The sequence below is a fragment of the Cinclus cinclus genome, chromosome 1 (genome assembly GCF_963662255.1).
Source record: "Cinclus cinclus chromosome 1, bCinCin1.1, whole genome shotgun sequence".
NCBI lineage: Eukaryota > Metazoa > Chordata > Aves > Passeriformes > Cinclidae > Cinclus > Cinclus cinclus.
The window spans coordinates 10,172,348-10,185,202 of NC_085046.1; the positions used below are offsets into that span (position 1 = coordinate 10,172,348).

The 12,855-nt window shown below is 40.4% G+C and overlaps 1 protein-coding gene across 1 annotated transcript in view; it reads left to right on the forward strand.

Moving 5' to 3' along the window:
- The first annotated feature begins 361 nt into the window (after positions 1 to 361).
- WDR37 (WD repeat domain 37) overlaps positions 362 to 12,855 on the forward strand; it is a 43,756-nt gene continuing 31,262 nt past the window's right edge. The window contains exons 1-3 of the mRNA XM_062506630.1: positions 362 to 483; positions 9,556 to 9,733; positions 12,376 to 12,472. Coding sequence (XP_062362614.1) covers positions 9,596 to 9,733; positions 12,376 to 12,472 — 235 coding nt within the window. The 5' untranslated portion in view covers positions 362 to 483; positions 9,556 to 9,595. The remainder of the gene's footprint in view (positions 484 to 9,555; positions 9,734 to 12,375; positions 12,473 to 12,855) is intronic.

Consider the following 12,855-nt stretch of genomic DNA (forward strand, 5'->3'; position numbering starts at 1 on the left):
TCGGCAACAGTAACGGCAGACGAACACAGAGTGTTACCCCGAGGGGCCACGGTCTGGACGGACACACCTCCGCTGTTTAACCTCCGGCCCTGCGGTGACCCGGGCAGCAGCGCGGCTGCGGGGCCGAGGAGCGGGGTGGCGGCGGGGCAGCTCCTGCCCGGCCCCGGCGGCACGGCCGAGCCCGCGGGGCCGTGCCGGTGGCCGGGAGGCTGTGGCGGGGCCAGCCCGTCGCCATCGCGGCTCGGAGCGGGGGCCGCGCCGCTTCCGCCGGATGTCGCCGCGAGGGCTCGGCACTAGGGAGGCGCGTCCTGCCCGAGCGGCGCCGCGATCGTCGCTGCTGCTGCTGCTGCTGCCGCCGCCGCTGTCTCCGCTGCTGCTGCCCCTCCCGCCTTCTCCTCCTCCTCGTTGTCCTCATCCTTTCCCTCCTCTTTCTCCGCGCCGCCTGCGGCCCTGCCCCTCCCCGCCCGCCGCCGCGGCTGACAGGTGAGTGCGGGGGCAGCGGGGCGCGGACCCTCCGCCATCTTCGCGGCCGCCCGAGGGGCTGAGGGGTGCGGGGGTCCGGGCGGCTCCGGGGCAGTGGCCGTGGCACCATCGCGGTGGTGCCTTCGTGGTGCCGCCGCCGCCGCCCAGGCCCGCGGCGCAAACCGGGGCTCCTGCCCGGGCACCCCCTCCCTGCCCGTCCTATTCCGCTTTATTTCCGCGTGAAATGACTTGCACGTTCTCACATAAAAACGTGAAATAACCGAAAACAAGCTCTCCTTCCTCTTCTGTGTGTCGCGGTTTTTAAGCGCTTCCAGCACGGGGCTGTAGGGATGATTCCAGGTCTGCGGGTAGGGAAGCCGAGGGTGCTGCTGAGGAGACTCCTCTGGCTAACTTTAGTTCGTGTGCTGCTCCCTATCCTAAGGACAGGCCACGCGTAGAGCCCCAGTAGTTCACAGGTGGAGGTCAGATCCTCTGACACCTGGACAAATGGAGGAAACGTGAAACGCCCAAATTTCTGAAGTGGGGCACAGCTAAATGATGAGGGGAGCACTGTTTGTGGTGGCATGGGGCAAATGTGGCCTTCAGCAGTGGGAGGATGTTCAAGATGGATATAAGTTGTCTGTGAAGAGCCATCTTCAGTAGTTCTCTGTTTTTCTGAGATAAAACCGTGTGAAAGTAAGTTCGAGGTAGGAATAGATATGCTTAACATATTCAGATGTTGAGTGGATGTTAGGTTCCGTTCCTTATGCAAAGATGAGGAAAAGTTCTTTCAAGTTAAGTGTTAATCTGTGGCTCAAGGACATCTTGGTGTTTGTGAGAAAAGAGAAACTTCTGCGTGTGTTTTTATCTCTCTTGTCCAGCTTGTCAAATTTAATTTGTTATGGTGGTTAAAGTGGGCTTTCTATAACAGTAATGTCATAGAATGTTTACGTAAGGAACTGGTGGAACAGCTTCTTTGAAGTTATTCAGTGTCATTGAGTACACCTTGACATACAAACATCTATTGTCCAGGCACCCATTTTACAACATTAAAACCTCATCATTCTCCTTAAGCAAATTTCTGCAACTGCATTCCAAGGAAGTCTGCTGTTGGCGTTTCTTGATAGTTTTGAAAGAGACCTGGTAACCCCAAGAACCCACAAGTATGTTTTCTAATGAATAGTTTAGATTAAATAATCTTTGTGCACGGTGTCAGCTCTAACCTGTCTTGTAATAACTTTAGATGTAACTTTGAGTATTGTGGACCCGGGCAATTATTTTAAGAAAAGGTGCTGGCACCAAATGCTAGAATTTAAGGCAGAGGCCAACTGTAACATTGATTGTCTTTTTAATGCCAGTTGTTTATGTGTATGTTTGTTCCTGAACTAGGCTGATCATGTTAAATCTAAAGATTCTAAGATGAGACTGCCTCTTTAATATAGACAGGCCCTTCCACCATCTATTTCTTTAATTCAGGACTTGTTTGAAGCATGCAGTCTTTAGTATGGACTGAAGTGCTTAAGTTTTTTGGTACACTCACAAGACAAATATTGGGAGTGTGGTAATAATGTCTTACAAGAAGATCTTACTTCTATGAAATCCGGAAATTACAAGCCAGAACCAGTATGTGCCACGTAAGGAGGAATTAAGTGATATTGCATTCTATAAATTTGAGGTGAGATTAGGATCACTTTATGTCATGGAATTTTAAGTCTTGGAGCTAAGACTAGTAGGTTGTCTTGTGAAGTGAAAGCCAGGATGAGGGGCTTTTTTTGGAGGCCAACCCTTCAAAGCCCTGTGGGGAGAGTTGGTTACTGCTCTGTGAATGACCCCTGAGGAATGGATATGAATCAGGATGGTCTCCTTGCAAGTCAGAGTGATTTGTGTTTTCTCATCCACAAGCAGTATGTACTGGCTATTTTTAGGCTTGGTGTTGAAGATGGTCGGCTGGGTGCTCACAGTGCTCTTACACGGACTGTTGTTAGGTTCCATAGCTCTCTGTGCTAGACCATATGAGGTAATGCTTCAAGAATGTGCTGTACAGAGATTATTTATTGATGCTCCCGAGGAGCTTCCTAGACGTATTACATATAGGGACAAAATTACATGCTTTTGTTCAAGTCTTAAGAACTAAAAGATTCTAATTTACTGGCAAGTAATATATTTCCAGATGAAGAGCTGATACTAGAGGCTATTGTGTTTGAATAAGACCATAATAGCAATTCATCCAATACATCCATGAGAAGTACATTAATATTATTTGTATAGAGACTAGCAGAATGAGATTCTGGCTTCTGGGTGTGATGCAGCACTTCCTTGAACAAACACCTGGTTAAATTACCTTTGAATTTCCTTAGGATTCCTCACCCTCACGTCTTGTATTTGCATCCCTGTGCCTGCATGTAAGCTACTTCTAGGCTATTAGGGATTTGATAATACAGAAATGGGAGCTGCAGTGTCTGTGAAGCAGCTGAGGAAATAAAGTACCCTTGAAACATATTTTAGGAGTTAACTGGCTGTAAGTAATTTAGCAGGACCTGATGCTCCCTGTTGAGCTCTTCAATAAAGTCAGTTCATCAATACCTATGAATAAAAGAAGGTACAATATATACTGATAGGTTAGTAACTGGTGTCAAACATAAGAGTATATTATACCTTTCACCATTTAAACTAGTTGTAACAATGAGCATCCTCAGTGAGCACAGGTGGCACTGGTCTCAAAGGGAGGCTTTCAGGACATCAGCAATTTCACAAAATAGGTCTTAGTCTGATGATTATTGGTGGACTCCAGAAGGTTTCTGCTATATTTAAAAAAAAATCCAAGTCTGCTACTTAATGTTGTTTAGCATTAGATAATATAAGCTTGTATGGTGAGAGTAGCATTTCTTGCTTTAGCAGACTGTATGGCAGGCTGGGTCAGCCCTGCATTTTGGTGTGACTGCAGCATTTGCTGATACAGTTGAATTAGCAAGATCAAAGCTTGCTAGTAGCAAAACTGGGCTGGCTTACATTTGAATGTTGGTGTTAGAAGCTTGCTTAGAGTAGGTACTCACTAATGTGTTATAGTTTTTATCCTTGATTTCAGCTGTATAACATACTTAAAATGTATTGGTGCAGCTTCTTTACTCTGTTTTCTCTTGAAAGGAGGTTGTCACCTTCAGTGGTGCATGCCTGCTTTCCCCTTTTACATTTCGAGGAACATTCAGTTTCATTTGAAAGAAAGCTGCACTATATTTAGGAAAAAAAAAAATCAATGTTGTAATGCTTGAGTGGATTTCACAAGGTTTGAGCACGCTCATTAGTGTTTCTAGCATCATCTGTGATCTGGAATGGTTTTGTTTCCTAAATATTTACCTTTAGCAAAACAACTAGTCTTACAAAGTAGTTTGTTTAACCTGATCTTTCTCAGGTGTGCTGTAGTCTTGTATTGTATTGTGCTTGTAGGCTTGCATTGAATTAATGGCACTTGAATGTACAGCATCACTGAGGCAAATTGTTCATTGAAGACCCAAAAATGGAAGTTTTACTCCTTTAAATTTGATTTCTTTACATATTAATAAAAGAGTGTAGTGGCATATGTTGATACTAAAATTCCCTTAACTCGTGAATAATGCTGTCAAACTGAGTTCCATGTAATTAAGAACTTAATAACTGTAATAATTCTCTTCTCTTTCTGTTTTCCCTCCCAGCTTTGTGGAAAAAAAATCCCAAACCCACACACTCCCCTACATTAATGGGAATCTTTGTATTGTAAGATTTTAATGCTGCAGTAGACAACAATTATGATTGTAAAATGCCTGTTTTATGTAGTATACATGGAAATTTTATTATAAGCCATGTTTGAAAATGGGAGACATGAAATGAAGAGATTTAAGCACACACAAACATACTAAAATTGTATGGGTTGGTTTTCTTTTTTCATTTGATACAATCGTTTAAATAGTAATTATTGCTATTTCTAAACTCTAAAGAAAATGGAGCAGGGAGATGTTGGGGAAGATGTTGCTGAATCCTCCTGATGCTTTCCCTTTACAGACTTGTGTGTTGTCTTGAATGAACAAAAAAGGAAATGCGATAGTGTAGCCGTTCTGTCTGTGCTCTGACACATCTTAAAGCAGCTTTTTTCTCTGGCTTCAGCAACATGCATACCCCAGGAATTCTTTCCTTTCAGCAGCCTTCTTGTTCTTTGTTCAAGAGCAGAAGTAGGCAAGTACGATTAGTTATTGCTGCAGTGAGTTTTTAAGTCTGGTAAGGCCAGTGTGTGCACTCTTTGCTGGTGCTGTTTCTCTGTTGTAGCTGACTAAAACAGTAATTGGTTACACATCTGCTCTTTACTGTTACTGTGATGAAATATTTCCTGTGACTGAGTACATCTGTTACAGAAAGGTAGGTGGCTGAACTTCAGTTTAACAGGCTGTAAAATATCCTGTGGGTTAAATTAAACAGCATATCTGAAATACCAGAGCATCTTTGCATTCAGCAAGCAGTAACCACCTGTGTCTAGGTGTTTTCTGGGGCATCCTTCACTCCCCTACTTCTGTAGATTTACATTGTTAGAAAGGCTCTCTCAAGGCTTTGACAGATCATCGTGTGAAGTCTATGCAAATGTAGTGTTTTCCAAAATGATTGAGCAGAATAGCTCAGTATATCTCTTAATCTCACTTTTTAGTAATACATTACTTATGAACTGCCACCCTTACTAAAAATAGTTTAGTATACAATACGAATTCCTCTTTCTTCCCCTCTCCCTTTTTTCTCAGAAAATACTTCTGTTCAGCCTTTTTTATGCTTGATTGCTAATTTTTTGCTTCTGTGAAATTAGCTTCTTTTGATTCAGGAAGCAAGTTTTCAATACTTCTTGGTGGTTTTTCCATCCTACTTGGGGCATTACTGAGTAGAAGGAAAGTGACCTTAGTGAATTTTTCTTTTCAGAACACATTTGGAGCACTTGAAAGTTAAGATTAACTATATCTGTCTTATAATATATAACGGATGTTTTGAGACACTTTTTTCATACTTGGTTTGATTGGGATTTGGTGCTTAGCCTTGACTTGTGTTTATGTTTTCCCTTATCCCCCCTTTCCTGTTGTCTGGTGTGTTCTAACTACAAAAGTTTCAAAAAATTGAAAGACTGGTTTGTGTACTACTGACTGTTTCACTAATCAATATTTAATATGGTTTTCATAGGATATGTAACATGACACTGATATTCTGGACAGGTAATTTTCATTGTTTGAAAACCTTACGTAATAAAGGGAATCAGGTAACTGCTAGAAATGAGCACCTTATTTCTTTAGCATCATATTGCCAAGGATCTGTTTTGTGAAATCTACTCTTGAAAAACCTATAGCTTCTTACTGCTGCAATTAGAATTGGAAAAGTTCTGAAATTGTCAAAATGAAGTCAATATTTAAAGGGACACTGTCACTATTTTAAAACTGAATTTAAATCCTTGTTCTAAAACACCTCTTTGATTATTGCTCCATTACTCAAAGTTTGTACGGCTGTTTGCTGGGATTCAGAACAATATTAAAGGCAATGAAGCTATTCCCCTTAGCTTCTCTTTCCCATCCTCTGTATGCACATGCCTGCTTGTGGCCTCTTCGGTTTCAGCTTTGCTGTGGCTGTGTGCACCCTCCTGCCGAGCCTGGGAACAGCTGCATGTTTGCCCTCTCCAGAACGTGCATGGGTGGTGTGTCATGCTGCTGCATGAGGAGAGGGCAGTCCCTGGCAGCGACGCTGGCTGCAGGTGAAGTGCTGCTACCAAACAGAAACAGGAACAGCCATGTTTCCTACCCAGTCTGCTCCGTTTGCTCACGAGCTGCAAAGGTAGAAACTTCCATGTAGTGAACGTGAGAATTTTACTCTGTAAAGATGTAATCTCACGCATATGACCGTGTCCCTTTAAATTCTATGTGCTAGAGTGTATAGCTGCCCAAATCTGTGTGTACTGATGCTGAGTGCTGCAGCTGATTAATTGATAACACACAGAGGGACCATGATGGGCTTCAGGAGGGGGCCCATGCAAACCTCATGAAGTTCAACAGGGCCAGCTGCAGGGTCCTGTTGGGTCCAGCCTTGGGTTGGAGCAGTCCCCAGTATCACTGCAGGCTGCAGGGTGAACGGATTAAGAGCAGTCCAGCAGAGAGGGACCTGGGGGTACTGGGGCATGAAAAACCAGACGTGAGGAAGAAATGTGTGCATGCAGCCAGTGACAGGCAATGGCACAAGGAGATGTGGACCTGTTAGAGCTGGTCCAGAGGAGAGCCACAAAAGTTACCAGGGTGCTGCAAACCTCTTCCGTGGAAAATAAAGCTGAGAGAGATGGGGTTTCTAGCCCAAGAGGCTTTTCTAGGGAGACCTTATCAGGGTCTTTCAATACTTAAAGTGAACTTTGGAGAAAGAGGAACTTTTTACCAGGGCTTGTAGTGATATGACAAGGAAAAATGATTTTAACCTAAAAGAGGGTAGATTGAGATTAGATAGAAGGAAGACTTTTTTTACAGTGAGGGTGGTGAAACATGGGCACAGGTTGGCCAAAGAGGCAATGGATACCCCACCCATGGAAACATTCAAGGTCAGGTGGGATGGGCTCTGAGCAATCTGATGCAGATAAAGATGTCCCTGTCCATTGCAGAGGAGTGTGACTAGATGACCTTTAAAGGTCCCTTCCAATGCAAATCATTCTGTGATTTTATTAAGCACTCAGAAAAGGGATATTGCTTGGTGACATCCTCCAAAATGAAGTAGCTTGGCAGAAAGGGCAAGTGGAAACTAACAGAGTTAAAACAGTGGCTGGTAAGGCATGGGCCACATTAATATCTTTGTGTCTAACAGTGCAGGAGCCACATCTGGCAGGGATTAGAAATTGCCTTTTGTTTTTTCATTTTTTTTTTTTTTACCCCTCCGCCCCAGATCTTAAGTGAAATGGTGTTAATGGATTTATGGGATTATATGTAGCTATGTGTATGAATAAAACTGTCTTAACAAACCTGCCTATGTGCACACTGATGCTTCTGGCCTTAAAATGTAATCCAGATCTGCAGAATATGGTAGCTGAAAGCCATTGAAAGAGTGGTGGTTCCAAAGGGAGATAGGAAGCTGGTTGGAAGATGGAGAAAAATATATGTGTGCTTGGGATCTGATCCTCTTTTGAAAAGAAATAGAAATGTGTTGAGCATGGAAAACCTGTTCCTCATTCTTAACCATATGTTCATCAACAGGAAGATACTTAGTGAAGCCCAGAAAACTGGCAATAACTGTTTATGGGATGGACTTAAAAACATTTTTGTACAGGAATCTAGCCACAGTGAATAGCAGAATTTAGGCAAATAGGGAACTACCCAATAGTAGTTTTTTCTAGTCTCTTCTTTAATTTGTGAATATAGCTATTTAGTTACTACTGATTAATCACACGTAGAAAGCTCTGATGGGATTAGGTGCAGGGGAGGACTCTGTGGAATCCAGAAGATACGAAAAAAAAATTAGTACAGTACAGGTCACTGGTGCAACCTAAATTTTATTTAAGATTCACTATGGAATTTGTGTCAGGTTACTGGAACTCGGTCATTCCAAAAGCTAATTAAAATACCAAGTTTTTTAATAAGGATGGATGGGCATGAAAATCTTAAATAAATCTAGTCCCATTTTTGATACAAATGTCTGTATCTTTATGCATTTATATTTTGTGATACGAAACCAAAAAGAGATTTCAAGCTCTTGTTATTCACAATGCATACTGTGTTTTTAATAAGGTATGCTTTTCCTTGGCTTTATGATCTATTAAAAAGCTGCAAACACCATGTCAAACCCCTGAACTGGTTAATGCCTGATCTTGTTAATAGCCATGGTGCTCATTCCTAGCGTGAGATCCAGCGTGTTGGTGGATCTTAAATTGGAAGTGGCCCTGGGTTTGGTTTAAATTTTCTCTGATCAACTTATTTAAAAGGAAGCTCAGTTGCCTGGTTAGCTTTGCCAACTCTGCTCTCCTACTTCTCTGCAGACTATTGCATCTATTTTAAGTTTTAATTGTTGTTTCAGAAATGATTTATGCTGGAGAATGAATTTTTATTTTGGTCTCATTGTGCATGATTGAAAAAGTTTGGGTAATCAATCCTGAAACACCTGAAACGTTTAACAACTGGTACCCCGTGAAATAAAAAAAATCTTTTGAATGCCGGGTTTAAATTTTAAAAATCCTGTAATTAAATGTTTGTAAAAGTAAGATTTTGACAGTAAAGAACATATATTCTGCATATTTATGCAATCAACCATAATTTGATTTTTCATATATATCCTCCACATTTATGCAATAAACCAGACATAATTTGATTTTTCTTAAACAGGGGAAGCAGTAGCTCATACATGGTAATACTGTTTGGAGATACTGTCGGGTGTTTTTAGGCATATTGAAATGCATATATTTGGCTTTATCAACCTGACAGAAATGAATCACATCACCAGCAGCCTGTTAAGTCAGGTGCACTTTCACTACTCTCTAGTAAGCTCATGGGCACTTTCATTATTAAGGGAAGTGAAACCACGAGCTGCCAAAAATGGTGGAAGGTAGTTTTCAGAACTTCTGTCATGAAAATTAATTTCTGCTTATGTCTGAACAAGGACATCCGTTAAATTTTGTAAAGTAACATTTAAAGTTGAGTAATACATGTTTAACCTGACAGTGTCCCTAAATTACCATGTTTGCTTTCATTTTCCAGCTGGGTTTTAATTTTGCATGCATTTCAGTGAACTGTAGTTTGCATAATAGTTCTTTCTGGGAAGTATTTTGGGGCTGTCTCTGCTGGTGTTCTCCAAAATGGGCAAGGAAGTGGAATTTATTTTCCTTTTGTGGAGGTTTGTTAGCTAATGAATAAATAATGCGGTAGCAATTCCATTCTATTTACATATATGCATATGGCTTTGAACTTAATGTTGTTTGAAGAACAGCTGTAAGTAAGAGGGATTTCTTCTTTTTAATGACAACCCAAACAACTCCAAAGTTTAGTAGAACTAAATACTTCCATTTTGAGAAAAATATCTAAATTGTGGTTTGTTTGGTGAAGCAAATTTGTAATGTGCAATGCTTGTCCTTAGTTTGTCACAGGAGCCTCTGTGAAGCTGTTTTTTTGAAGTAATGCCAATAGAAAGTGGAAGTTGTGCATCTGCTCGCCAAGCAAAGCAGAAACGTAAATCACACAGCCTTTCCATTAGAAGAACCAACAGTTCCGAGCAGGAACGGGCTGGGCTGCAGAGAGACATGTTGGAAGGGCAGGTAAGGTGGTGCTTAGGAGCTTGCATCACTTTTTAATGTGTTTCCTATGGGGAGAAGCTAAACAAACTTAAATATTGAAGTATGTCCAGTAAAGCTGCGGAAACAACTGATTTTGTTGCTTGTAAGTGCTTACTGCCTTTGGAGATCATTGATATGAATGTTGACAGTGTTTCAAGTTGTGTTGAGACCCGTGGAGTTCATCAGCTTCTGTGTGTTCTTACCTGAATGCTAAAACCATAAAACAGTGTAAACCCCAGTCTGTTCATTCACTGCAACCTCTCTCCGCTACCTGCGAAGGAAAAAGTTCAAGATTGATTTTTGCTTTCATAAGTTTGCATTTGGGATAGTAGGAACCCAGAAATATGAATAAACCAAATATTTCTCATGATGACTCTGATAGGGAAAATATTAGTTGGAACGCTGTTCTGCATTCCTTTCCATAAAGTAAACAAATACTGCCTGCCTGCCAGAAGTGTGAGCTAACTCAGATTTGTGTGGGGTTCTTTTTGCTTGGCTCAAATCAAGGTGTGCTATTCTGGGATTAAATTTAAGGGAAAAGACCAGCAGCCACTGCTTCTGTAGCTTTCTTATTAGGTTAGTGGATGCAATCTGGACTTGGAGTGTTGCACCTAAAAATTCTGAGATTACCTGTAGTAAGGCTTCTGTCAGAAGCAATACTGGCAATGATAAACAAATGGAAGTTTAAAAAGTATTTATTGTCAAATTGACTATACAGTGTTAGTGTGGGATTGGCATAGATGATACAAAACTTGATTTTTATCAGACAGTTGGTTTGAAATAGAAGTGGAGTTTGGCTACAAGAAACCTCACACTGAAGTCTGCTGATAAGCTGAGGGGAAATTTTGGTGTTTTCTCAGTGTTGTAACTGTTTTTTAAAATTGAATCTATTTTTTCATTAAATCATAGCATTTGTCTTCTGGGAATTAACAGAGCCTAGGTTGTTGCTTCTAGTCATCTAGAAGTTGGAGAATGCAAGTACTTGTATAGAAAGCTCTTCATGCATTTGGAACTACTGCAGCCTTACTTCAGGAAAGGCCTGAAGGGCAGCTGAGAGGTCAAGACATGCTGACACCCCTGCATAGTAAACCAAAGTGTTAAGCTGTTTTAGTATTTCTTAGCAAACTCTTGAGTGTATTATGCTGTAATACTTAGATGTTTAAAATGTTTTATCTGTCATCTTGTTTGATTTTGTTGACCTTGAGCAGCTAGGTTGCAGATTCTATCAAGTAGAGAATATTAATGCCCCTTCACAGTGGAGCTGTAAACCACATGAGATCTAGCTAAGGACTTTTGCAGATGAAGAGATAACATTATTACATGCTCTTTTAATAAGCCAGCTTTAAAGAGAGGAAAGGAAGTGAGTGCATTTTACTATGTTGGTTACTTCATTGCAAGTTTAGATTTGTTTGTACTTTCAGGCTTTGAGAAATGGTTTGAGAAACTTTTCTACATCTCCTTTTTAGTTGCAAAAGTTGTAGGATAAGTTAGTTTCTTCCATAACCTTGCTGTATGAAATTATTGGGAAATTGAATTAGAAATAATTCTTCTAACTTCAGTGTTTCTTTTAATAGTGTTTAATGTATTTAGTATTTTTGTTTAACCAGTTTTGTTTCAAGTTGGTTTTAATTAGTGTATGTTGTGCTTCTGGCTGTCTGTGAATGCCTGAACATAAGTACCCTATCAAGGGAGAGATAGATGAAGAAAGGAATGATGTATAGAGGCTTAAGGAGCACGGTCCCATTTCTTCCAGCACAGTGGCACAGCTTAAACCAGCTGTGAACCTGTGTAAAACTGCATTGGGCACCAAGCAGGTGTGCTCTGTGTCATGGCTATGAGTGGTTTCTCTTGCTCTCTCTTTAAAACTTGGGAAATGACTTACACAGCCAGAGTCATGGCCAGCCTCTCCCACTGTGTCTGCAGACAATTCCCGGGGCTGTGGTGGAAGGTGACTCAGTTAAGTGAAGACTTTTTTTTAAAAGAAGTTTATAGCTGGCTGCCTATGTAAATAGTAAGTGTAGTAAGCTGATTTACATATTGTGGTCTATGAGCAACTGTAGAATAGAATGCTTGAGTAATATCTGAGGAGGGAATGGTTAGAAACTGTAGTTTTCTTCACACTTAGTTATGGCTAATGACAAAAGTAGGTAAATGCTAAAAATACATTTAAAATTTTAGTTTGTTTTTAGCTTTGGTAGTAAGATGACTTGTGTTCACAACTTTCTAACCCATTGCACAGTCAATTTTTAATTACTTTATCAAACAAAGGTATTCCTTTTTCTTGAACTGGAAACATACTGATAGTAAAAAGAAGTTTTTTCTCACTTTCTGTTTTTTAAATAAATTGTACATGTATCCTGATTTTATAATTTTTCTCTGGTAAAGAAAACCAAAACAAATGCCATAGGTGATTTGAATTCTGTCCCTTGAAAGAAAAAGACTCTATAAAATGAATAACTTTGTGATGCACAGAGCTATTTGTTTTGTATTCTGCACTAGCAGTAATTTTAATTTCCCTCCTTGCCGGGACATTGAGATAACTGTTAAAATCAGTTCAAGATTGAAGAGTAGTTTTATCAAATATATATAAAGAAAATATAACCCCCCAATATTTTGCTTTCTAGGATTCTAAGTTACCATCTGCTGTCCGGAATACACTCCTTGAACTTTTTGGACAAATAGAACGGGAATTTGAAAACCTGTATATTGAAAATTTGGAATGTGGGTATCTATTTTTTTTCTGTCAACTTATGAATTGTTTGTATTTAGGTTATAGTAACACTAATTAAAACGCTTACATTGGATATTGTAGTATGATTAGTGTAGCTTTGCTGTGAGCAGTTTAGGAGTTGTACAGAAAAATCACTTTCTTAGCTCTTTGACACAAGCAGTGAGAACTGATGTCTGTCACTCCCCCTTAACGCTTGTGAAAAGCCAGTGAAGGGTATGTCTACTTATCATTGTAGGCTCTGGTTGTGTCAATCTCCAGAAAATCCATCCAGAAATTTGAAGTTTTTGCCTTTGTTTTATATTTACAGGCTTAATTTTAATGATGTAATATTAGTAAATAAAATTGGAAAAGTGATTTGCTTGAAAAAGTGTAA